Source organism: Cladophialophora psammophila (assembly GCF_000585535.1).
Source record: "Cladophialophora psammophila CBS 110553 chromosome Unknown aczJe-supercont1.4, whole genome shotgun sequence".
Lineage (NCBI taxonomy): Eukaryota > Fungi > Ascomycota > Eurotiomycetes > Chaetothyriales > Herpotrichiellaceae > Cladophialophora > Cladophialophora psammophila.
In genome coordinates, this window is record NW_006912925.1 from 1,859,459 (window position 1) to 1,884,125 (window position 24,667).

Here is a 24,667-nt window from a genome sequence, read left to right on the forward strand (position 1 = left end):
CCCATTCCTTTGGGGGGGGGGCTCGTTTCTCGATTGCGTTATCCGACATCCAATACCATGTCCAATTCCATTGCCAACTACAATCACAATGTCAGTAGTGCTCCTCCGCCGCAATCTAAACCCAGGCCAGGGGACGGATACATGAACGATTGGAACCAAACGAAACAAAATGCCCTTCCTTTAATACATTTTCGCCCGCTGCCTCTCTTTTTCTTCCGAGAGAAAGGTCAAAATAAACCACGACATATAACCATCGACATGACAGAATGACATCTTTTTGATGAATTGGCCACCATAAGGTTACCTGCCAGCGCGATCTGAACCAAGAATTTGCCACCGGTGGATTATGGGCTCCGTCGGAAAAATGTCGTCTTATCTGCGTCTTTATTCGAGGGGCCCGTGCCGTTAAATTCAAGATTTTCCGCTATGTCCATGGGCCATGGCTTCCGAGAAGGAGTAGCTGCTCGAAGATGATGGCCTTTTGCAGGGTCGATTAGCATCCATCCAACTTTCTGCCTTGATGGTCGTTGACAGCCCCGTTGGTTGCATCTGAGCTGCCTATCATTAGACTTTTCGCTTTTCCATTCAGGGAGGAATATGAGTTATTCGCCTGTCACCTCGTTCGGGCTTCCCCAGCCCAAGAGACATGATGCGCGGCAACGCAAAGCCGGGGTATTGACAATGGTTCATCCCAGTCAGAGCCCGATCTGCAAGACATTCCAGGGAAAGGGACGCTCCATCTCGCCCTCACCGAGTAAGATGGGGACTGAAAGCTGTCAGCTGGCCATTGGTGCTCTGCACCTAAGTTCACATGTCTCAGTGCCTTAACCCCCTCCCTCTCCTCCTCCTCACTCCCCCCCGGGGGCTTCTTTCTTGGGGTGAGGCTGCTGTGAAACCAATGGTCTAGGTGAAAAGGCATTCAGCAATCTCAAAAAGGTGCAGACCCGGCCCTGACGGGGGCTTCGCCATCATCGGTGATCTTCCTCTTCTCGCCCTTTGTCTTGCTTCCTATCTCCTCAATGCCTGTGTCGACCTCGTCGGCTGGTTTGGTCTCAAAGTTCACCACGTCGAAGCCCCGTCCGTACCACTCATCCCAGTCCCAGTCTGCACTGCGATGATTCTCTTGCCCAAAAGCTCGAATCATAGCTTCGCCCTCTTTTTCCGCCTCGGCACCTGTCAGTAGAGGCTTGGCATCCCGTCGTTGTTTGCCTGTCGCTCCCTGTCCCCAGATTGTGTTGTCGGCGAGATTGATAAATGTGCCAATGTGTCTAAATGTGAAGCTGATCCTCTCTCCATCGAATGCCAGTTCGGGGGGTGTCTTCTCTGAAACGGGTCGTTTATCAGCTCGAATGGAATGTAACCATTGCCGGTTGGTCTCCTGGCCGAGGACAAAAAGTGAGTTATGAGGTAGAGGGATTCGCTGGGAAGGTCTCGGGGCATCCGGATCTCGGTTCCCCTCGCTAGATATGATAGCGGACTTCTTCGCCCTTAGCATCATGGTTCTCTGTGCCCCTAGGCTTACATTGACAATTTGTGATCCCCGGACAATATCGAGTGTCTTGTCAGAATGCTCAGAAATGTTGTCCTCGCCGTGGCGATACCACTGAATCAAAGCATGGTTCAGTGGGTGGTCAACAATATTTTCTGCTGCCCTCCGTAGCATGTTGACCACTGCATCGAAAGGCAATAATTCAGGAGATTCGTCCGCTGGATGTCGATAGATCGGAACCTCCATCCCATCCTTAGACACGGATCCCTGGACAGCGACCAAGCGAGGCACTTCGCCGGATCTGTGATACATCTTTTGCCATCTGATATCACTTCTACAGGAGTAAAAGGCTTGTTCAGCTTCTGTTTGATCGAGGATGCCGGTGTAGAGTTTGCAGTCATCCTGTCCTAATTTGTCCCCGGGACCAAGGATGTTTGGTGTCGTCTTTTTCTTCTTTGGACCGGCTGCTTGGTTGTTTCCTTGTTTCGCTTCCAGGGGTGGGTTTTCGGCCGCGAGTTGATCAGTTTCCGACATTTCCTTTTGAGTAGAGGGCTTTCCGGTTGAAAGCGTCTGGTGCAGGGCCGAGGTCGTAGGGGTAGAAGATATGATTGATGATTCGTGTGAAGGTCGCCGCTTTCGGGTCGATTGCTGTGTCTGTTTGGTTTTCAGTTGCTCAGCATGAGTCGAGGTACGACGGGAAGAAGGCTTTTGGGATAACTTAAGGGCGCGCTCTTCGTCCAAGGGATCCAGATCACTGGTTGATCTTTTCCGGGGAGGACTGCGCTCAACTGATGTATGTCTCATGGATCTACGAGATGACTCACTTGGTGTGTTGGAGTCACGCCAGCTTGTGCCGCTCTGGTCCATCTCTTTCGATGGCGTTCCGTCGGCCTTGGCGGGTGAAGCCGTAGGAGCCTCCTCGGCTTCGAGGCCGGAAATCCAGTCATGAATATGCCTTCTCGAGGTATGCGACCTTGTGGTCCGAGCGGGTGGTGGCAGGCTGACCTGGAATCTGGTGGGATAGTCCTCCTCGTGGATAACGTCACCAAGAAGGCCGGCAACATCGTCACGCAGCTCCTGACAGTCGATCCCGTTTGCACCCAAGGTGTCGGCCATTTGACGCATCGCCTCGATATGACAGGTCTCATCGATGTAACCGAGACAATCCTCAACGAGCGTGACTTGGACGCCATGGCAAACGGCGTCCAGGACGGTGGCGTAAACGCCAATGTTAGATAGAGTGCCGCAGATGTAGACTTCTGTGATGAGGTGGGATCGCAGATGCATGAGAAGGGATGTGTCGTCGAACGCTGAGTAGTGGGATTTCAGCATGACCAGGTCTCGTTTTGGATCAATGGCCTCTTTGATGCATTTGGGGTAGTCGGCACCCGACGACCCAGGCTTGCAGCATCTATACTTGGTGGTGGTCAAGAGGGGGGCGAGAAAAGCTTCTCGATCATGGGTGACATCTGGATTCGGCGAGGGCGACAGCGGATCTTCGCGAGGTGAGCGTGTGTGACCCGGGTCGTTGTAGTACTCACTCCTTTCTTCGGTTAAATCCTGCCGCTGAATATGTTGCTTGAGGATAATAGAGTGAGACCCTGTCACAGAAGAGATGGCCGAGCGAGATTGTCTGTACTCAGTGCCAACCCATATGACCTCCCCCTTGGCACGGAACTCGTCCACTAGACATAACAGGTCGGACAAAAAGGGTTCAACGTTGGTGACGGGAAGGTTTCCGTTGGGCTTGACAAAGTCGTTTTGGAAGTCGAGCAAGATCAAGGCTTTCTTCGTTTCAATAGGCGGTCCTGGAGGAACAGACCCAGGTTCGAATAGCATGGTGGGCGCAGTGTCTGATTCATCATGGGACGGGCCAGTATCACGACGACATGGCCGAGGATGCAGGACTCTTCTTTTGAGAGCCGTGCTCCTGCTGGGCTGAGAGCTTCGGTCCTGGGTTTACAAAAGTCCAGTCTCGGCCGTCAAGTGCTGGCGTCAGATTCGGATCGGACCGTGATTATGCTGAATGACGGTGTGAGAGCGTAAGACCTTGTCAGAGAAACTGGATGCAGGGTCGATGGGGGGGTTAAGAGGACGGAAAGTAGTATGGGCGATGGCGGTGGCTTTTGTAGATATGCCACTTGTAGACGATCAAGATCCGTGTCTCTGGAGGCAATGAGGGGCTCCGTGGGCGGCTAGTTGCAAGTCGAATTCAAGCAGAATCTGGGAAGATTGTCGAAAAGAAATGTGATTCTAGATTCTGGCTGGTTGAGCGACTTTCTCTCTTTCTCCTCGTACAGAGGTGCGAGCGTGGGAGAGCTTGATGGGTATGAGAATTCGGACAGTCACTGGGGCCTTGGTGGGATGTTTGATGATGTGGCTTGTGGGGGGGGAATTGGGAGGGGGGGGGATCTTTTTTCCTTGGAAGTGGGAGGTGCGAAAAGCAATCAACTGTGACAGAATGGGTGATAAAGAAGAATGTTTATCAGCGCAGGATGGAGGTGCAAGATATGAGGACACGCAGAGAGTCAAAAGGTTTGCTTTTGTTTGCAACTTGGAATTGGGACTGCCCGTATATCCGAAGTTTTTCTGATCGAGGCGGTTTTGGAAAGGTGGGAATGTAGACGGCTTGGAGGATGATTGCTGGCTAAAGCGGGGACTAAGTTAGGGTGACAGCTTCAAGACCAGGGCTTGTCGGCCGCAGGCCAATTGCAGCAGGCGTCAAGCCTCGATGCACAAGAAGCCGTTATTGGGGGCCGATGAGGTGGTGAGTCGAAGGGGAGGAGAGAGGATAGCAAGGGGATCATCGCTGTCACCGTCACTGTCACGGATATTGTGGGAGGTTGGGCAGTTGGGCAGTTTGAGTCGGGGAAGCAAATTGTAACCGAGCTCTGACTGGTTCAAGCATGGGAAGGTGTAAACGAACAGGCAAGTCAGAGTTCGAGGGAGAGGGAGAGAAACATAAGCGAAGAAGCCGGCTGCACGAGGACGAAAGGCGAGAAGGGGAAAGTGAGGTGGGGACGAATGGAAGGGACCTAAAAGGGAGGATTGAATCGAGTGAGTACATAATGAGAGAGAGGGTGTGTGAGTGAGGGAGGGAGTGAATGAATGAGTGAAATGCAAGAAGAACAGGGGAGCGAGGGGGAAGGAGCAAGGAGCAAGGAGCAAGGAGCAAGGAGCAAGAAGCAAGGACAGGGATGATGGAAGAGGAGGGACGGATGGATTGATGGGTTGATGGGTTGATGGATAGATGGAGAGAATGGAGAAGGACAGAATCACGAGAGAGCAGGATTGCGTACCCAGTACCCAGTAGAATTGCGAGCATTGCGAGCGATGCAGCGGAAGCGCTTCTGAAAAGCCAAGTCGTTTTGGTCGGTTCATGCACAGACGATAATGAGGAGCATTGCATTGAGGCAGCTACAGGTGAACGGCAAGAGAGATGAGAAATGAGATTGGTGGCTAGATGCAGGTGCCAGGCGCATGTTGCAGGCTGCATTGCATGCTGCAGTTGCAGATGGCAGATGGGTGGCAGATGGGTGGCAGATGGGGAAATGGGCAAATGGGCAGATGGGTAGCCAGCCAACAAATCAAATATCATTATTAACTCCGTATTATTTTCATTTTTCATTTTTCATTTTTTTTTTAAATTTTCCCCCGTGTTTGAATTCACCCTGAGTTGACTCTCTCCTCATTAATCATAGGTACTCGGTACCAGGCATAGGACGTCTCCTACCAAGGATTGAGTCCGTCCTAAGTATCCAGTATCTAGGTAGGTATTCTGACACCCTCCAAATCCTCCTCTCCATCAAGCTTACTCTTTGAGACCCGAAGAGCATGGACCTCGTGTGCTGTGCAATGTACTTGGTATGCACCTCGCTAGATCTAGTCCGTCCAGGCACGTAATTCTCTCGTAGAAGTACCCAGTACCCAGTACATTCCCCCGATAGCCCCGCCACCACCCACCATCAGGGGATCACCCTCCAGAATACACTTGCATCAAGCCACCACACACTACTTGGTACTTGTGCTGTATGTCTGCTGCATTAGGCATTCCTGTCCCTTGCCCAAAATGCACAAACCTCGATCTGCTGTCCCCTGCTAATTCCTTAATCAGCCTGCATGTGGCTGAGACCTACCTCAACTCCCCTTCGGTCTCCTTCCCATTTCTGTCTCCTTCTGACTCTCTGTATACTGAGTCGCCTACCCTCTATCACCCTCCGTACACTCTATCCGCGTGGCATCACGGCCCGCCTCATTCATGCAAGCCCCCTTCCCCACCCCCAGTGGGGCTCATATCTCTATCCTGTGCATGTATTCCCCAATTTTCATCCATCATCTTCCCCAACTGATTGACGCAACCCACCTCATCGCCTAATCTTAAGCCCTTGCCAAAAAGGATAGACATCGATCGCAACCAGACGTTGAATTTGTGCTTCGGACTGCTATTCCCCGCGCTCTCGGTCTGTGTGGCGCCCATGCGTAGGCAAATGGGCTCCGCGCGCCGTCGGCAGACCCCCGATGACATCTTTGTTGTTTGATATTTCACAAGTTCAGCATTCCTATGCACCTCCGCCCCCCTACACGCGTGTGTTGCTGTCATGATCTAGGAATATTAAATCCAAGACATCAACCCTGCATCATGTGCCATCATCCTGACCTCAGAAATAGTATCATCATCTTCCATTCCTTCATGAACGGAACCGGCCGACTTCCCTACCCCCACGAGAACACTTTGAACAAGAGAGGCGTGGAGCGAGGTGTCCTCATGTGAGCAGCCACCTTGAGGAGTCGAGCACGGGCCCTTGCAGGGGGAGGTTGATCAGTCGAGGTCGCTGTCCTTGTCGTCGTTGTCGTCTTCATCCATCCCCATGGCCGCATCCATCAACTCCTTGACCTTGGCCTTGATCTCCTCCACCTTGTTCTCTTTGACCAAGCAGGTTCTATCGTCGATTTCCTCCAGGATGTAGGCATGGTTGGACTCGCGGTCGATCTTCCGCACCATGGCCATCTGAGGAGGATCACATTGGAGAAGTGCCCCCTTCTGGGCTTTCGGCATTGTACTTTAGGCGACTGCCTGGAGCGGTAATCACTCGGAGAAAGGCGGTAAGTGACAAGATATCTCGATACAGAAGTGTGGCACGTAAAGGGTGGCTATCACTATGACTGTGATTGACATGGACCTGGGTATCCCACACGTGAATCAACAAAATTTGAAACAAGCGAGACAAGCGAGACATGCCACGATGCGCATCAGAATGCGTATGACTCGGACCTTGCGATGTCGCGTGCTGGTGTGGCCTGTCTGCCAAGCTGCCAAGCAATTATGTCATTTGGTGACACCAACGGATGGTGCTCATGGGTGCTCATGGGTGCTCATGGGTGCTGTTGGGTGCTGTTGGGTGCTGTTGGGTGCTGTTGGGTGCTGACACCCTCTTGCACCCTTGACCTGTCATTTGAAAAGCCCCCAGAGCATGCCGAGCTTGTCAATCCACACGCCGTTCGTTCTGTTAAACACACTTTCACTCCCTGGTCAAGCACTATTTACTCCGATTCCATGTCTTCTGCCATCTCACTGGTTTGGTCCGAATGTTGTCTCCCATGGGTCATATCCCTCGCTTGCAAAGATGCTCTCAATCTGTCTCCGCCGAACCCCAACGTTACCACCATCGAAAATTGGTAACACCACCGCGTCGTTCAGAAGGTCCCCAAAGGGTTGCTTGCTCGAATATGCAGAAACACCAACCAAATTAATTGCGTCCATGACCGACTCAACGGCGCTTTCTGAACCGAAGATCTTGGCCTCGTAGCACAGCTCGGCCCCGTATCGCGTCCGTCCAAAGCAATGCGCGGCTTTCCACACCAGAGCCCGCGTAGCTTCACATCGAGTCTTGATCCTGATCAACAAGTCCGCAACGCTTTGTTTCTGAATCATCGTCTCCTGTGAGCCTCGCTTTTCCGCTTTGGCCCAGATTAAAGCACGGTCGAACGTCTGCCGCATGATGCCCACGCCCATAGCGCCCACCAGAGCTGCTGAAGCTGTGAATGTCATTTCCACCACATCGGCGCCTTTGCCCGGAGGTGCCAGTAAGTTGGATTTGGGAACACGCAATTCCTTGAATCGAAGGTGCGGGCCGTTCACAGCCGAATGTCCAATGGTCTCGGGATGGTATAGCACCTGATAGGCGCTCGGGTCGTTCGCGGCAATGTCTTCTCGGGTCACAATAATAATGGCAGTCTGACCACGGACGTCCTCGGCTGGGGCAGATCCAACCACACGACACAGGACACACTGAATATCTGCCCCTCGATCATCCCACCCGGAGCAGTTTGTTGCCCAGATCTTGGTCTCCATCAGCAAGCCGTTCTGGTCGGATTGAGAACCCTCACCTTTTCACCATTGATGACATATTGTTCTCCTTCCATACGTGCAATGGTCTGGAAACCAGGTGCTCCTTTTTCAGCGAAATTGGCACTTCCCCCAGGCTCAGAGAAGACCAAACTCGCCATCGGGGTGCCGGTACCTGTGAGAAAAGGCTTGAAGAATTTCTCGTGTTGGGCCGGGCTTCCAGCCATGATCAATGGTGTCAAGCCAAGGCCGGTCCCGAGGATGGTCAGAGATGCGCTGGTTTCGACGGCATAGAATTCCTCGACAACCAAAGCTGCTTCGATCAATGGACCTCCCGCACCACCAAGCTCTTTTGGAATTTGAGCCTTGATCAGGCCGGCTTTGACCGCTTCAGCATAAATGGGCTGAGTCGAGCGGAAGCGATCCTCCCATTTTCCCGACGAGGCACCTTGACCCTCATATACCGAGCGTGCCGTTGTAAGGTGAGCTTTCGCCCAACCCCTGACAGCATTTCGGACTGCCAGTTGCTCTGGCGACAGTTGAAAGTCAATCATGGTCTTTCCTGAACGTGATCGAATATCAGAAAGTCAGCTTTCAGTCGAATTTCTCACGCAGCTCGAGACCAACGGCTTTATATCCCCAGGCGTAAAGTCCCATAAGCAGCGCATTGTGCGTTTTCCCAATTGGCATCTGTCCTTCCGCAGTGGCACCAATCCAGTGCTACTAAGGTTTGCTGAATAAAGCCGTGCTTCTTGGACGTCGTTGCGGGATAGGCGGAAAGCTTCCGAACAGTGGGGTTTTGTTCGCGTTGGGCGACGTTAGAGCAAGTAAGATGAATCGATAACTCCGTGGGAAGAGCCAGAATGTTTTGCAGCCGTCGATGATTGCAACGCTTGTGGAGGAACTCGCTTCTCGATGATACAAAAGGAGCCACAAATACGACTAGAGGCCTGTATCCGGTAAGGTCTCTGGCAAGCTGGGTTGGACAACGTCTAGTTCCTCCCTGCATATACACAATTCAATCATGCATGCTCTGACCAATTGCATCCTCATCACACTGACTGCTCACACATTCATACCTGACCTCCACCACGACTCAGTGTTGGCATCGCGGAAAGATGGAAGCTATCGACAAGACGGAGAAGTAGATAAGCACCGTCTGCCTTCACGCGACGACTCTATGAGACCGATCTCCATTGAGCTCGAATAAGAGAACAGGAGCGGTAGCAGCGGCTGCCGGCATGACGGTCCCGTTGAATACACCCTGTGATGTGCGCTCGTGTCTAAACCCTGCAGCAAAAACCTCCACTAATCGCCAAACGGAGGCCCTCATCGTATTGCGCAATAACATGGCTCCAAAACAATCGCAGCCCGGGTAGCGATGCTCGACATCTTTGACGGAGCTGGCTATATCAGAAAGTCAAACCACGGATGGGACGCTGAACCGAGGGCCAAGGCGATGATCCAACTCGGTGACGACTGACCTCTGTGAGGGTGAGGGTGAGGGTGAGGGTGAGTGTGAGCGTGCGCGTGGGCTTGCTCATTTGAAATCATAGATGGAAGTGCAAAACCGTCCATCAACAGCATAGCAGTTTGATTCACGTTGATTTCGATTCCTTTTACAGTTCTCGGTGTCACTCCTTCAGCAGGCCTCACTACCAGGTGTCTGCGATTGATGCCTTCTTGCTATCAACTTCAACTTCAACTAGGTTCCTTCGTTCCTCAACAACCACACTGTATACCGTGCAGAATGCTTCGATCTCTCGCTTCTTTTATAACCACTCTCGTTTCCTTCCTATCACAAAATGCTGCTAGTATTGCACTTGATGTCCATGATACGCGTAAGTCTGAGCCAATCCTCAATCGTCTCAATTCTCACTGACTCTAGCCAGAATCCATTCTCGAGGCGGCGTCCTTGACCGCTCGCAACGTGGTTGACTTGTATAATGGCAACGAGACGGGAGGCATCTTAGGGAAATGGCCATTCCCGCCCTACTACTGGTGGGAAAGTGGCGGCGCATGGGGCGGGTTGATGGAATACTGGCATTACACTGGGGATGAGACCTACGTCGATGTCATGCAAGAAGGGCTGATTGTTCAACTCGGTCCTAACAATGACTTTGTCGTCCCTGCTGAGGCTTTCGACACCGGGAGCGACGACCAAGCCTTCTGGGTCTTTGTGGCCATGTCCGCTGCCGAATACTCCTTCCCTCAACTACCTGCGCCCTATCCATCCTGGCTCCAGATTGTCAACAATGCCTGGGAAGACTACGTTTCTCGCTGGAACTCTTCATTGTGCAACGGAGGTCTAAAATGGCAGTTCAATCCTCAAAATGCAGGCTACCACTACAAGAACAGCATCTCGAACGGCGCATTCTTTCAACTCTCGGCAAGGCTGGCAAGGTTCACTGGCGATCAAACATACATGCGTTGGGCAGACACAATCTGGAATTGGGCATCAGGAATTGGCTTGGTAGACAATATCTACAATGTATTTGACGGAACTGATGAAATGGTCAACTGCACTGGAGTCGATCACCATCAGTGGACTTACAACGTTGGAGTCTTCCTCTACGGTGCTGCTGTGCTGCAGAACTACACTGATGGTTCCTCGCCTTGGATTGAGCGCACAGCTGGCCTGCTCGACTCTACAAACACATTCATCAGTCCTTTCCGGAATGCATCCAATATCCTGTTCGAGGCTGAATGTGAGATCTCCATGACCTGCAATGTCGACCAGCTGTCCATGAAAGCATACCTCATTCGGTGGATGGCTGCGACGTCAAAGATGGCGCCTTTCACAGCAGGTCGAATTGGTGAGGTTCTGCGAGCTTCCGCCCAAGGTGCAGCAGCAGCATGCACGGGGGGTGCTAACAACACCACCTGTGGGAGTAAATGGTATGTTGATGGATGGGATGGGACAACAGGACTCGGTCAACAACTCTCGGCGCTGGAAGTCATGTACGCTCTCTTGGTCAATCAGACCAACCCGCCAGCTACCTACCCAAATGTCTCGATCCTGCCCGCTCCACCTTTGCCGACAATCACCGTCACTGCCACAGAAGGGCTTCCTACGGCCAGTGGCGTCGCCCGCCCGCTTCACGATGGAGCAGCAGCAGTCATACAATCCAAGGCTCAGAATAAGATTCGACCTCTTGTTGCTGCTCTTTTCACCTCACTGACTGTCACGTAGAAAGCTTGCTAGAAGGGAACCTCTTGATGTTCGGGAATACTGTGCTGGTGGGGACAAAGGTACTTTGATAGTTCAACATATCGCGGATAGATATGAGCGTCGAGTCCTCGGGCTGGAAATAATGCCTGCCACAGGGTGAATGGAGCTTGGGGGCGGGAGTTAGTTAAGCCGATGCAGTCTTAGGCATCTTGTTAGGGCTAGTGGCCTATTACCGAGTACATACGTAGGGGTCACGGGCGCCCGACCGTGGTGGCAGCACCACTGACTAAACGAGGAGACGCCCAGAACTCGGAGCGCCAGGAGAGGCAGGCGCCACCCAAGACTGGACCTAAATGTCATTCGTCGAAGTGTAACTTGTAACTGTGCACAGCATCGGTTTCTTTTTCCTTCATCTGCACATGGTACCTAGGCGCCTGTGACAGGTCTATCAAATCTCCCGCCATGACTTTGAAGATAGAAAAATGCGTACAGCAGCCACGAGCAGAGGAGGACCAACTAGTGCCAACGACCCTCGGAGGGACCCTGACAAGCAAGAATCCAAGTTTGATGCCCCCCGAAAGTCCCAAGGTAGATTCCAACAGCAATTCGAGTTCATCGAGGGATTAAACAGCAAAGCTCAACGGAAAAAGACGCGATCATGGGTCACCACGCAACACTATCGGCGAAAGCGATATGACGCAGGAAACGCTGTGCTAGAGTCCGGCCAGGGGCTCGAGGCCGAGGCAACGAAACCCTCAGTCACAGCTCCCAACAATTCCAAGCCCAACAACGAAGGGGAGCGACATACCGAAGATGGAGCTGGCATTGCTGTGCGACATACGTGGATGGAGAGATCCTCATTTCTGCAACGATTGGGAGGCGGGCGGGCGGATCCATTCAATTCCTATCCTGTCCCGGCCACCCGTGATGTACATGCACTCGTGGACCATTGTGGGTTTCCCCGTATCTCTCCTCGATACACTGCTATATGCTTTATATATGCGCTAAGTCAGATCAGACTGCTTTGTGATCCCCTCGCTTGTCCACAGACATTGGGCCAGGGCGGTTCGCAGGCCACGAGCGTGCTGGGACTTGTTCAACCTCTACCGCAACAATGAGATCCCATTTTTAGGCATGCTCCATCACGCGGCGCATCACTTAGCTGGAATGAGAGGAAATATCATATCTTTGCAGACAATCGAATTTAAGCAACGTACACTCGCGGCGGTAAACCAGAGCCTCCAGAGGCTGCAGGGACCTTATGATGACTGGACGATTATTGGCGTCGGCCTCCTTGCAAATGCAGAGGTATTCTCAAACAATCTGCTATGTGGTTGATCGGCTGACAGAACCAGCGAGTCTGGGGCGATAGGGAAATCGCGCGCATGCATTGGGGAGCTCTCAAGCGATTACTTCTGGAACGCGGGGGCTTTCGAGCGCTTCAGAACAATCCGCCAATGCACACCAAGCTGGTCTGGTTGGTATTCTACCATTGGGTACGTGGCAACCCACTGATGAGGACTACAGGAGTTTCATCGCATTGTCATGGCCGACGGCAAATGCCAATCCGGCGTATGTGGACGGCTTCATCGAATCGGCGGCGGCGTTGCCTGTGTCTCCAAGGGCACACCTAGACTCAGCTTTCAGGCGCAGTTGTGAGGAGTTCACCGAATTCTTCAACGCACGACGGAGCCAGGTTTTGAAGAGTCTCCCTTCGACCGCTGCGCAACACAGGCGATTCAAAACATATCGCTATCGGGGAACGATGTTCCGAGAAGGTACAGAATTAGCAAATTCTCTGAAAGCGATCGATACGGGGTACGAAAGTCCAGACAAACGACGAGCGGTGGATAATTGCCGCATTGCTTGTTTGATACACCTCAACCTGGTCATGGCCGAGTATGGAGACTTTTCACCGGCAACCGAGGAGTATCTTCAGGTTCTGCAACGAATCCTCGAAGAAGACGACGATGACAGTATTCTCAGTGCTGAGCACTTGTTGTGGACGCTGCTTACAGCGTTTAGACCTCAGGGCCACTACGAGCGGATATGGAAGATGTCTAGATTGGTGGGCGTGATGAAGAGGGCGAGGGCGCGGTCTTGGAGGACGATCGAGGACGCGCTCCGTGCATTTCTACGTTTGCCGGAGTCAATCGACGATCTTGAATCTGCACTGTCAGCGTGTAATCGAGAAGAATTTTTGGGCGAGGTCATTGCTATCGGGGATGTGGACGCTTGTATATTGGACACCCAGCTTGCTGGGATGGACCAGCGACAGCACGACGTCCCATGCTGTGATGGTTGTCGCATTTGTGCTCTCAAGCCGGCGACGTTCTAATCGAGCGAGACCATTTCGCTCAGTCTATACCTCAGAGTTGTGTGACTCTGGTTAGAAAGTCCAATAAGACCTTGTCAAGGCGGCACACCCAAAATCACTCATAATGTACTTGTACTCCTCCGGAATCCTCGTTTCTCCGCCAATGCTGGTCAGCGCTTGTCAGCGGTGCTGGTCGCTGGTCAGCGAGTCGGCTAATCCTCGCCACCACCACAGTTGAATGCCGCTCCTCTCCGTTCTCTGTATTATTGTCTGAGCAGATGTGAGTACCGCTGTTACTCAGGACAATGCAAAGTACCAGCCAGAATGGCCCGTCCGTAACGTCCATCTCACAATGATCTACTACTCGCCGCATCGCAAAGTGCATCGTCGGTGGAAAGGGCCCACTCGACTCTGCCGCACTACCACCGCTATGTAAGTTTGTGGATCTCTGTGTCCTCTCCCTCTCCCTCTAACCTCCCAAAAGAAGGTAAAGTAATATGCTCTTTTCATGGCAAAGGCTAAGACTGTGTCTCCCTTCCAGACAGATTCTCCTCTTCCTCACCGTCTCCCTTGCAGTGTGCGGCCTGCTTGAAATGAGCGACATGGGCTCCTCTCTCCTTTCCTCCTCTAGCCAGGGCGTGCTGGACATTCACGACGATAATGGCGGCGGCGGAGAGATTGAGCAAGAGGAGAAGCCCGAACAGCCCTCCTCCCAAAAAAGGTACACCTACAAATACACGACATTAGATGGATACTTCCTCCAAGACGATCCCTCAACGGCCGCAGCAGAGTTCGATTTCATGGCCACCAACTTCGGCCTCATTGACCGAGAGTATGATTCGGACGAGACCCTCCCCAACAACGGCCGGGACATGACACCGTGGCAGAGGTTCGAGCACCATATCTCCTGGTTGAACCGCGCTGCGCGGGAAGAGGACGAAGATGAAGACAGAAAGGTAAAACGACACGGATCCATTGCGAGGTATTTGCTCCTGTTCCTTGGCCGTCATGGAAACGGCTACCATAATATCGCCGAGCGCTACTACGGCGGTGTAGCATGGGACTGCCACTATGCGGCGCTAGACGGCGACCCAGATGGGATAATGACGTGGAGCGACGCGCGCCTGTCCAAGGAGGGGCAGAGGCAAGCCAGGGAGGTCAATTCGTTCTGGCAGAGACAGATCGGGGAGCAGAAGATGAGTCTACCGGAGCTGTGGTTGGCGAGTCCACTCGATAGGGCGATGGAGACTGCCGAGATTTCGTTCACCGGGACGCTCCCCAACGGAGCCAAGCTGGAGGCGACCGTAATGGAGAAGCTGAGAGAAGGCACCGGCATCCACACGTGCGACAGACGGAGCGACGTGTCTAATATTCGGCAGCGATTCCCGACATTCGACGTCGATCTAGACCCACACTTAACCGAGATAGATGAGTTCTGGGACCCCGATCGGCGGGAACCAGAAAGCGCATTGACGGAGCGCCTACGGGCGTTTATGGACGGCCTAATGGGCCACGATGAGTTGATTGCTGGGAGAGAAAGAGTCAGCATAACCAGCCATTCGGGCGCAATTGGTGCAGTGTTGAGAGTGTTGGGCCATAGGCAATTCAGCTTGGGGACCGGGGCTGTCATCCCTGTGTTTGTAAAGGTCGACAAGGCCCCTCTCAATGACGACGACGACGATGATGATGACGAAGATAAATCGAGGATCGCTAAGATGTCCATCTCGAGCAAGAGCAAGCGGCATGGCGGATCTGGAGAGGGTGGAAACCACAAAGAGCCCACATTGGACTTGCCTGACCTCGAGGAGGGCGACAACGACGACGACGACGACGACGACGACGACGATGATGACGACGAAGGTGAAGAAGAAAACAACAACACAAAGCAACCCTCAAACGACGAGCCCAACAACCGCTCGAACTGGGAACCCATCCCCTCCTGTCCCGCAGACCTGGATATCCCAACTGTTGGCCACAGCCGCTGGGGCGTCGGGCTGAGAGAGTACCTCGAGGGAGTGGAGAACGGGACGGTCACGATGGAGGAGGTGGCGTTTCGGTTTACGGCATGATGGAGGCGTGATCTGACAGCACAGACATTGCGACTGTTGGATACATATATGCAGAGTCTTTCTTCTATTTATTTATTCAAGGAACCAAGGAAGGAGGGATTGGCCAGGATTGACATTGGAGGAATTTCAATCATCTAATTGTTTGTTTCAGATATACGAATTCATACACATGCCAGCGGCGATGGATGGGGAGGTGTATGTATACGACCCTCTTTGACTATGGCGATCGCGCACAGACTGTCCGCTCACTCACTTGCTTGCTTACTTGATTGATGAATCTATCACAGGGCAGCCAGCCAATGAGAGGGACAGTATGCTGGGCGACGAGGCTGGGGATTCTCTTTCGTAGAAGGGGAGGCAGCATCGACATTTTTTCGCGTATGTCTTTGTTTCTCTCTTCCTCTTCTCTTCCTCCCTCTGCATACCCTTTCTCAACCTGACCTTGCTCCAGCTGAACAACTACAGGCTTCCCCAGGAGATCATCCTTCAGATCGTTTCCTGCTTCGTCTCCGAGGCTGGGCTCTGCTTTTCCAACAGCCCCGACTATGACGCCGATGTTCCCACCATTCGCGCCCTGTTGAAGACGACCCTCAGCATCAAGCGCGAGCTTTTGCGACGCATTTTTGCAAAGCCTCTGCACGTCTACATTGCCTCAGGAAAGAATTGATGCTGTGTTCAGATGAGTGGTCTCAACAAGAGGGATGAGCTCAACCTTTGGGGCTCGAATTTTCATTCGCTCAGCCGACTTGTCCACCTTCCCCAAGTCAAATGGAAGAAAGTCAGCGTATGCCTCGCGCCCAAGGCGTTTTGCAGCTTCCCGAAATACAGCAAGAATCTCGGGTTTTTTCTGTAATAAGTTTTGCTCATCTGAGTTTGTACGCGCTTGTGGACTGTGTTGCTGATCTGGGAAACGATCTTTTTCACCTCAGAGCCTCAAGCCTTCGACTTCGCGCTGTCAACTTCAAAATATATATATGCAAAGCTTTTGGGAGATGTGGCTGGCGGACAAGGATCAGAAAGATATGGGATGGCCGTTTCACAAGTTCTACTCCTAATCGGATTCAGTGGCGGCTGAGACCAGACATACACAGAGAAATGCCACAAGGAGAGATGAATGTGCAATGATCGAGGAGAGCTGAGTGGTGTTGGAAGGACATTTCATGGCCTGGATTGAGCTGAGCTGGGCTGAGCGACTAGGTAACAAGCGCCAACGGACCAAGACGTGAAAGTTAGAAGCTGCTCTCGAGAGCATCGAAGTAGCAAGTGCCATCAGATGAGATCGGACGTAATCATTTTCCATCACAACGTAGACAGCTATCATAGCCCTTGGTTATTTCTTAGATGTCCTTCCTTCATCATGCGACCCAAGCGGCTATCCATCCATTCTCTCTGGCTCCGCGAGCTTCACTTCACAGTATTTCTAAGATCTCGCTGCCGACGTCGGACACGTTGGTCCAGAAGTACTCTGGGGTCGTCTACGTTGGAAGGCGTTAGTTTGAGTAGGTAAGAAAATAGGTACGCAAGCAAGTCTCACCTGGATAACGAGCACTCCATCCTCGATCAGTACCTCGTGATATCCGCTCCCCTTGTTCAGCTTGTCGACGAAACGCAACAAGATCTCGCCCTTGGACACGGCCTCCTGGAATCCTTCCTGCAGCATGTCGTCGCCCTGGAACCCCGCGCGCTCGAGCTGGTATTTGAGCCCGTCAAAATACTCCAGGCTCGCACGCCCAAGCACCTTGTCCCAGTCGCTGCGGATTTTGCCGTCGCCGGCCCGGGCCAGGACCGCTGCATTGGCCTCGAAGTTCCCGTTCAGGCGTATGTTAGGTATCCCGACCAGGGCGGCGATCGCCTTCTGCATGGCCCCGATCTGGGGGTCGTACGACTCGCGCACGGATTGTCTGGCGTTGATGTTGAACGCCGAGCCGCCCCCTGCTGAGGGCGCTGCGGCCGCGGCTTTGATGGCCTCTTGGAAGTCGCGGCTCACGTCGCTCACATTGGAGGCGAGGTAGCCCTCGGCGAACAGCAGCCGAAGCATGCCATCCTTGATCTGCAGACCGCCGTACGAGAACTTGGTGTCGTCCTCTTGCGGGGCCAGTTCGACTTGGTGCTTGGTGCACAGTGAGTTGAGCTCCGTCTTGCCGTCATCGCCGTAGGTCTCGATGAAGGATTCGAGGTTCGAGCAGAACGGCTCCATGTACCTGCCCCACGAAGGCCATGTTTTTCAGCATGGAGATGTGATCGAGAGTTCAACAGAGCGAGGCCATGCAAGGAGAATATATACATGTTGTGAGAGTAAAGGAGAGAGATTGCGTACCATGTTATGACAGTTCCTATACGAGACTTGTAGGATTCGTCGTCTGTGTAGACGTACAATAGGTTGGGATTCGTCGTCACCGTCCACGCCTCTCCCAGGGCCTTTGAGACCCGGGCCTCAATCTCGGGCTTCTTGCTCTCCCACTCGTCCCGCACTATATAGCTGATCAGTCCAAACACATAGGTAGAAAATTGATGGGCATCGCTTCCTCACCATTCTTGCGAACCGCCAAGGACAATTTGTCGACGGGTGCTTTGAGAGGCATGGTTTTATTTCTTCTCTTTTTTTTCTTTTTCGGGACAGGGGAATCCAATTATCTGGGGGAATTGGAAGAGCCCATTTTCCTCAGCAAAGGAAGCGCCACCGCCTCTTTATGCCTTTTGGTTTTTCGCACCCCGCGCGGGCAATCCGGGCTTGCACGTATTAGAGGTGAACAAGATGGATGCCAGGGACATGAATACGAGGAGTCCAAGTATGTAGTGCGGCACTGATGCCCCTGTGGCGTAGGCTGGACTCCGGCGCGCGAGGTTCTCGGCACCAACCACTTGGAGCCGTGCAGCGCTAGCCAAGCATGCCCAGAGAGCGAGGCGAACTTAGGCGACGCTGGAGGGGCACAAGGCAGCACAAGGCAGCACAAGGCTGGTCGTAGGAGAGCTAGGAACAGCGGATATTAGAGCCTGTGAGACTTCAATCTCGTGGGGGCCGAAAGTAGCTCCCCCCTCAAACCGCGCCTCTGTCGCAAAATGGCGGTCTGCCCTGTCCAGGGACGTGGCATTTGTCAGTCCTATCCAACGGTATAGGAGAAAGAATACGCCTTCACAGCAAGAGATGCACATACCACGGGAATCAGAGAAAAGGTCGACAATTGAATTCGACATGGCGACCGCATTTGAAGAAGGGCCGCAAGGCTGAGATTGCTCACCAGCCCCTTTTTTCCCCCGACTCCCGTTTATGCGGAGGAATACCCAGGCGGGGAATCTTGACCTCCTCAATGTCCATTTCAATTCTTCTGGTCCCCATAACAGACTCTACAAATTATTCGAAAGTTGCGTCGTAAGGCAACTCGTTCTTCAAAACTCGGATCCACCAATCGATGAGCGCAAAGTCTCTCTGGTTGTACGTGGCTTTCTTTCTGACAATCACGTACAGTTCTTTTGCTCTTCTCGATTCTTCCAGGAGATGCCCAAGCTGGGCCACGTCGTCAAAGCGGACGGTCTCATTCGTGACCAAGAAGCAAAAGTCCTGCGTTGTTTCGGGCCAACCAGTTGTCGGCTTCTTGATCAAAGCACCGGATGTTAGAAGGTTCGGTATCTCGAGCACCGTTGGCGTCGGTCCTTGATCACTGCCAACTTGAACGGTGTATGTGCACCGGTGTTTCTTGATGTATGGTGCCAAGAGTGCTGGTACAGCCGCTTCTGGACTCTCAGAGATATGTGACATTATTCCCAGAAGATCTTCTCCTGAAAGTCCATCATCACTCTGCGGACAGAATTTTGTCCACTCAAGCTTCATGAACGACCCGTCTTTGTCACTGACGGATCTTAAGCAGAGCTGGCGCCGTGCCAGGGCCAGTCCTGCCGACTTCGTTCCCCCCACAGCTTTTACCCAGTCGATCGCCTGCTTGAACCGCTCACAGTCAGGGCGATCACATCTCTCTGAGGTTGGGTGGATGTGAGGATTAAGCTCTGCAATCTCAGCCAGCGCTCTCAACGCTTCCTGGTCACACAAGATGGCTAGCACGTGCCGGGCAATTCCCCAGTCTTCAGGGTTTAATGCTGATCGAAAGTATATCAAAGCTCGGACGTCGAGTGTGGAGTTGTGGAATTGGTATCCTTGCCGGGACGTGGCTTCCATGGAAGCCGTCACCGCCAAATCATCATCCTGCAGGGAGACCAAGAGCCTCCTTGCAGCTTCCTTGGGCCTTAGATATGGGAAGCAGGAGGCCAAGCAGGCATTGAGGAGAAGGACTTCAGTGGGCATCGCCACTTGCACGAAACTCAGCTGCACTTGATTTGAGTGCCGGATGGTAGCTTTTCCGGTCCAGAAGCTGAGATCTTGCTCATTCGTGACCCATCGCCGCCAGTGATGGGAATCTTGTCCATGTGGCGAAGCGATAGAGTCAATCTGAAGCAATGGGTCGAACTCTAGAGGACCGGGGGAATTATCCTTCGGTAATCCGGCTATGTCACCGTTCGGGAGCTCCCTCATGAGGGACGATCTCGAAGGGAGAGATATTGCCCGCAATGCTGTGAGCTCCGTATCGCCATGCTGCGAGGACATATCAGTGCCACTTGGGCTGAGTCTGGAACTGAGGAGATTATCCCTGCCACCGGCCAAGCAGGTAAGTACACTCATCCGATAAACTTCACATGCCCAGTCACAGAGATGCTCAATTATCAACAGCAGTTGAAGGGCACCTTCGGGGAAGAGAACTGTTCCATGCCAAAGGTCAAAGATTTGCTGTTTCAAAATTGTCAGCCCGGCGTGGCTTACATATTGACGGAAAATGTTTGCCCGCAACTAACCACATCAGATCCATCTGGCACAGCAGCGTAGAGGCGCCACTCTTCCCCCATGATCAAGAATGACCAAACTAGGCACTGATGCGGCATTCTAGTCTCTCGTCGGAGATTCTGCTGCAAGCGCAGACATGTCCGAATGACGAAAGCCGTCTGTCGGAGCATACTTGGGAAACTGGCGGCAGTGTTCTCGGCGGCTTTTGCTTCGATCACTATAAATGGAAAGACGACGTTGGCCTTTTTGAACGGGCAGTACTTGGCCTGCAGAGACGGGAGATGATGCCGCAAAGTACCAGTCGGCCGAAGACCGATCACTCTATCCGGTCTTTGTCCTTTCAACCGCCTCTTCACGGAATCTGTCATGTCCTCGTGGTCAATGTGTTTATCGAGTTCTCTGTAAAACAGCCGAGAATATTGGTCATTCCTGCGGCTCCATGTTAGAAACCGATTATCCTTAGCGGGTTTCAACGATCTGTTCGGAACGCACACTTTTGTTTGTGTCTGCTCCAGGCGAGTACATCCACATAAGACCCTTTTTTGCCGTCTTCTTTGAAGCCTCTCCACATCAGCTGGGTCAGCTGGCTTCGCCTCGAACATGGGTTTCCAAGGGCGCTTCCTGCAAATGCGACTATTATTTCGGTCAGCTAGTTAGAGACATTCAGTTTTGCTGAGAGCACAAGCAGAAGCGGGACTATCACCATATGACTTCCGAATCGAAACATTCAAAAGCCCTGTATTCAACCTCCTTTCTCCATCCTTGTTCGCTGTCTCTGCTTTCCAAGCAATTCCACGCCTTTTCACTCAGCTCCACAGCTTTATATGCTTTGTCGACTGCATATTTGTCCTGGGGGTGGAACATGTCGGTAAATTCTTTGGATCCCATCTTGCCGATGCGACGTATTTCTTCGAAGATCGCGGTATACTCTCCCCATTTTTCTGGTTGGATACGTCCTTCAAATGAGATGCCGTGGTCTTTCATCAGCTCAATGAACTCCTCTGTGGTGAGCTTGGAATTCTCCTCGGGTTGATCCATGGCCATCTGAAATCTGACTGGAGAATGGGTTATGCAAACGTGATGGATGGGCTTTAGGCGCGCGGTTCAGAAGCTGATACCCACGATCTGTGGGCGCCAAGTCCAGGAGGGAACAATGGAAGTCCTGACAGATATCCAAATGCACATACGAGTAGGGCGCAAAATAAGCGGACCTTCTACTCCTACGTTGGTACCTCAGAAGCCCACCGAAGGGGGTGGATATGCTAGAGCGCCGGCCGGGAGGGCCGAAACAGCTAGTGCAAGGCATTTGCAAGGCAAACAATGCGACCCTTTCACCAGCCCAGAGTCACCAGGCTCCCCGGTTGACGGTCAATGGGTCCATCCCGTAAGGTCCAAACGAGGCCCACTTGGGCTGAGCAATAGACTATGACCGAAGGCATCCGCTGGTTGAGCGGCAAACGTGCTGTCACCGTCACTTGCATCCGAAAAGGGAAATACATCCATCGACCTGAGAATGTTGCGAACAGCGAGGGAATGTGGTGGAATGGGTGGGACCAACATAATATTGTAACAAGGCAAAGTGGCTGTGCTGTGATGGGCTGTGCTGGGCTGGTAGAGCGGTGGCAGGGAGGAAAAGTTGTCTAGTCACATGTCAGACCAAAATGGGCTGGCAGAGAGGGGGGGGGGTGCAGAACAGTTTACAGTGCTGGCAGTGTGCCATTCTTTACAGTTGGAGCAGAGTATCATGAATTCTATGGCTTTTGGCGCCGTCTACCTAATTCCTGAGTGTTTTCATCAGTCCTGTCCTGTTCCTCGATGCTGCCGCTGTGCTAGGTGTTCGTAGCCCTAGCCGCTGCCCCTCTGGGTGGTATGGGTGGTGTTTTGTCAGTATCAACCAGAAACGCGTTCTCGATTCCCGATCTGCTGGACAGGCCTCTGTGCGTTGTTGCACGTGCACGCCGAACCCTGAAGTGCTCCGTTACAATATAATGCTATCAGGGTGGAGGAGAAACATGGACATGGTAAATGCAAGGACGAGGACATGTGAACAAGCATAATGGTACGGTGATCAAAAGTGTATCCTCACTACCGATCAAATCCACTCTACCTCGTGCAAACTACTGCTTTCCCCAGCACGTTCGCTGTGATATTCTTGGGCGTTTTGTCCCCCGTCAAGAACCGGTTGAAATTAAATCCTTCCTCAGAAGCACACCGAAGCAGACCTGGAAAGATCGTAATGCCTACCACTGCATCGGGCTCGGTTTCTGCACCACGTCTCTTCTCCATGCTGACTCTGTCACAGGACATCCCAGGCAAATGAAGGACGCATTTGTACAGATCCGTGGTCAAGAGGAGCCTTGCTTTCGCGTACAGCGCCTGTTTGAAGATCTCGATCATCTGCTGCTCGTGTTCACCCCATCCATCTGCGACATCGACATATTGCTCGTCCAGGTCTCTGTGAGCATCCAGCAGAGGCTTGATGGCGTCTAATGTCCGTCGAGAGAGGTGTCGCGCTCGCCTCGGAATCGCGAAGTCGCACACAGAAAGGTCGTCGATGCACTTTTCGAGGGCAGCGTATAGAAAGCTGTCTGCCAGTTTCCTGTCTACAGATTGGATCAGCCGAGGCTTTAGTCCCTTCAAAAGGCATTTACTGACCTTGTGTAGTCAGGATGTCTTGGAGCTTCGAGGAGAAAAGATCATTCTCCTGGAATAGCGCCCCCAGCTCAGCTTCAAACACCCATATGCAGATGGCTGCGGAAACTAGACTTAGGACAACCTCTTGTAAAGTGGCCGTGCAGAGCTCGGCGGTGAGAATCAAACCTCCAGTAGAGGTATCGAGGGTAGTAGCGCCAGGGCCCAGCGCCCTTTTAAAGAGCGCCGCAAGGGCCGAACCACTAACGCCATCCAGCCTCTCAATAGCAAACAAGACTTCTTGTCCTTGTAAGATCTTGAAGAGCTTCGACCGGGCCGATTGGACGTGGTCGATGACTTTTTCTACATTCTGTGCTCGGAAGTTGTCGCTAAAGGGCCTCTGAAACCGGAAAGTAGCCTGGTAGCTATCCAGTTTCTCCCGGAGGAGGTCGTTCTCGCGGCGGAGTGTCAAGTTGGTTTTGCTTGTCTCATCTGTGGTAGATTTGACAAGTTCAACTTGCATGTGCTTGTTGCGCCGTTTGAGGGAATCTCGCCGTTTCCGGGTTTTGCGATACAGCCTCTTCCAATACCGCGTATCATCGGTGGCTTGAATTCTCAACTCGTCCAACTCCAACATCATTTGAGCCTTTTCACTTCTCGCATTATCTAGTTCCAAGCTCAACTGGGTTTTCTGATTTCTCACGTCGTCTAGTTCCGACATCGTCTCCAAGAGATGTCGACGTTCAGCATCGGTAAGGTGCGTTTCACGTGGAGATGGTTGGTTAGACGTAACCAGTCCATGTTGTATCTCCGCAACATTGTCGTGGAGGTGCTGAGAGCATTCTCGAAGACTAATTATCGGTGATGATCGCCCAGCGACTGGGGTAATGGGTTCAACGCTTGGAGTGCCTTCCTGGCTGTGTCCAAATTCGGAGGCGACGCTAGGCCCTCTCGTTGCTAGAGGAAGAGGAGACGCTGACCGTTTAAAGAGCGTACTGAGAGCATACTAAAAGAAGTCAATACATGAGAAGGACAGCCTCGGGGCAAGATGGCTGGTAGCCTACCGTTGATGCTGGCCTCTTCCTTTTTCTCTTTCGTTTGGGAGGTCCATCATGTTGCCGACGTCCTTGAGCTCGCTCGTTCGCCAGATCTCCGACTAGACGGTCTGATGGTCTTTTAGGTGTGCTTTGGGGAGTCGATGGCAATGCCGAAGCACTCCTCAGGCGGCGTAGAGCTCCGTATTTACTTTGTAACTCGACTACTTTCTTCCTCACCCATTCTGCCTTATCTTGTTCAAGACGAGGCAGCCCTTTGAGTCCGAGACCGTAGATTTCTCTCCATCGCGTCGGGTTTTTCCCATTGGGGCACCACTTTGACCAGAACATCTGGAGCTTGCTCTCGATTTCGCCCACGGAAACCGCTTTGCCGAGCTCGTCTCGATAGTAGGAAATAACATCTGATTTGAAGGACTGTTGCGGAAGGCCGTCCAAGACACTGCGCTCCAGGTGGGCTAGTATCTTGAGACCATATTCAGAATATAGAAGGGCGTCAACTTGAGCTCCATTGAGGTCGGAACGCTGCTTGCGACTTCGCTTTGATTCCATGGCTTTGTACGCTCTGGGGACGGCTTCACGCAAGAGATTGAGATGAATAGTGTCCTTGTTACAGCAGGTGCTGCCGTGGCCAAGGTCTCCCTAAGCAATAAGGCGACTATCACAGTGGATCTTCACAAACCCTGGCTCGAAAGCGCCCCCATCGATGCAGGGGAACTTTTGGTGATTGAGTCACGAGGAGCCTGTGACTATGAGGTAG

The 24,667-nt window shown here is 52.6% G+C and overlaps 11 protein-coding genes across 11 annotated transcripts; 4 read left to right on the forward strand and 7 right to left on the reverse strand.

Annotated features, from left to right (window-relative positions):
- Positions 1-928: 928 nt before the first annotated feature.
- A1O5_03594 (uncharacterized protein) lies at positions 929-3,328 on the reverse strand (the record flags this gene model as incomplete). Its single annotated transcript, XM_007744205.1, has 1 exon — positions 929-3,328. One exon carries the CDS (start codon positions 3,326-3,328, stop codon positions 929-931), a length of 2,400 nt encoding a protein of 799 aa, XP_007742395.1.
- A 2,980-nt stretch (positions 3,329-6,308) lies between these two features.
- On the reverse strand, positions 6,309-6,545 carry A1O5_03595 (uncharacterized protein; the record flags this gene model as incomplete). The annotated part of the gene is made up of 1 exon (XM_007744206.1): positions 6,309-6,545. The coding sequence occupies one exon, from the start codon at positions 6,543-6,545 to the stop codon at positions 6,309-6,311; it is 237 nt and encodes a 78-aa protein (XP_007742396.1).
- Positions 6,546-7,058: 513 nt separating this feature from the next.
- A1O5_03596 (uncharacterized protein) lies at positions 7,059-8,389 on the reverse strand (the record flags this gene model as incomplete). Its single annotated transcript, XM_007744207.1, has 2 exons — positions 7,059-7,829; positions 7,877-8,389. 2 exons carry the CDS (start codon positions 8,387-8,389, stop codon positions 7,059-7,061), a joined length of 1,284 nt encoding a protein of 427 aa, XP_007742397.1.
- A 1,196-nt stretch (positions 8,390-9,585) lies between these two features.
- On the forward strand, positions 9,586-11,028 carry A1O5_03597 (uncharacterized protein; the record flags this gene model as incomplete). Its single annotated transcript, XM_007744208.1, has 2 exons — positions 9,586-9,676; positions 9,728-11,028. The coding sequence occupies 2 exons, from the start codon at positions 9,586-9,588 to the stop codon at positions 11,026-11,028; spliced, it is 1,392 nt and encodes a 463-aa protein (XP_007742398.1).
- A 461-nt stretch (positions 11,029-11,489) lies between these two features.
- On the forward strand, positions 11,490-12,125 carry A1O5_03598 (uncharacterized protein; the record flags this gene model as incomplete). The annotated part of the gene is made up of 1 exon (XM_007744209.1): positions 11,490-12,125. One exon carries the CDS (start codon positions 11,490-11,492, stop codon positions 12,123-12,125), a length of 636 nt encoding a protein of 211 aa, XP_007742399.1.
- Positions 12,126-12,772: 647 nt separating this feature from the next.
- Positions 12,773-13,345, forward strand: A1O5_03599 (uncharacterized protein; the record flags this gene model as incomplete). The annotated part of the gene is made up of 1 exon (XM_007744210.1): positions 12,773-13,345. One exon carries the CDS (start codon positions 12,773-12,775, stop codon positions 13,343-13,345), a length of 573 nt encoding a protein of 190 aa, XP_007742400.1.
- Positions 13,346-13,926: 581 nt separating this feature from the next.
- On the forward strand, positions 13,927-15,393 carry A1O5_03600 (uncharacterized protein; the record flags this gene model as incomplete). The annotated part of the gene is made up of 1 exon (XM_007744211.1): positions 13,927-15,393. The coding sequence occupies one exon, from the start codon at positions 13,927-13,929 to the stop codon at positions 15,391-15,393; it is 1,467 nt and encodes a 488-aa protein (XP_007742401.1).
- A 1,409-nt stretch (positions 15,394-16,802) lies between these two features.
- A1O5_03601 (uncharacterized protein) lies at positions 16,803-17,975 on the reverse strand (the record flags this gene model as incomplete). The annotated part of the gene is made up of 4 exons (XM_007744212.1): positions 16,803-16,868; positions 16,928-17,594; positions 17,711-17,864; positions 17,924-17,975. 4 exons carry the CDS (start codon positions 17,973-17,975, stop codon positions 16,803-16,805), a joined length of 939 nt encoding a protein of 312 aa, XP_007742402.1.
- Positions 17,976-18,745: 770 nt separating this feature from the next.
- Positions 18,746-21,268, reverse strand: A1O5_03602 (uncharacterized protein; the record flags this gene model as incomplete). Its single annotated transcript, XM_007744213.1, has 4 exons — positions 18,746-20,170; positions 20,236-20,653; positions 20,717-20,857; positions 20,928-21,268. 4 exons carry the CDS (start codon positions 21,266-21,268, stop codon positions 18,746-18,748), a joined length of 2,325 nt encoding a protein of 774 aa, XP_007742403.1.
- Positions 21,269-22,327: 1,059 nt separating this feature from the next.
- Positions 22,328-23,576, reverse strand: A1O5_03603 (uncharacterized protein; the record flags this gene model as incomplete). Its single annotated transcript, XM_007744214.1, has 2 exons — positions 22,328-22,827; positions 22,880-23,576. 2 exons carry the CDS (start codon positions 23,574-23,576, stop codon positions 22,328-22,330), a joined length of 1,197 nt encoding a protein of 398 aa, XP_007742404.1.
- A 295-nt stretch (positions 23,577-23,871) lies between these two features.
- Positions 23,872-24,459, reverse strand: A1O5_03604 (uncharacterized protein; the record flags this gene model as incomplete). Its single annotated transcript, XM_007744215.1, has 1 exon — positions 23,872-24,459. One exon carries the CDS (start codon positions 24,457-24,459, stop codon positions 23,872-23,874), a length of 588 nt encoding a protein of 195 aa, XP_007742405.1.
- Between the last annotated feature and the right edge of the window lie 208 nt (positions 24,460-24,667).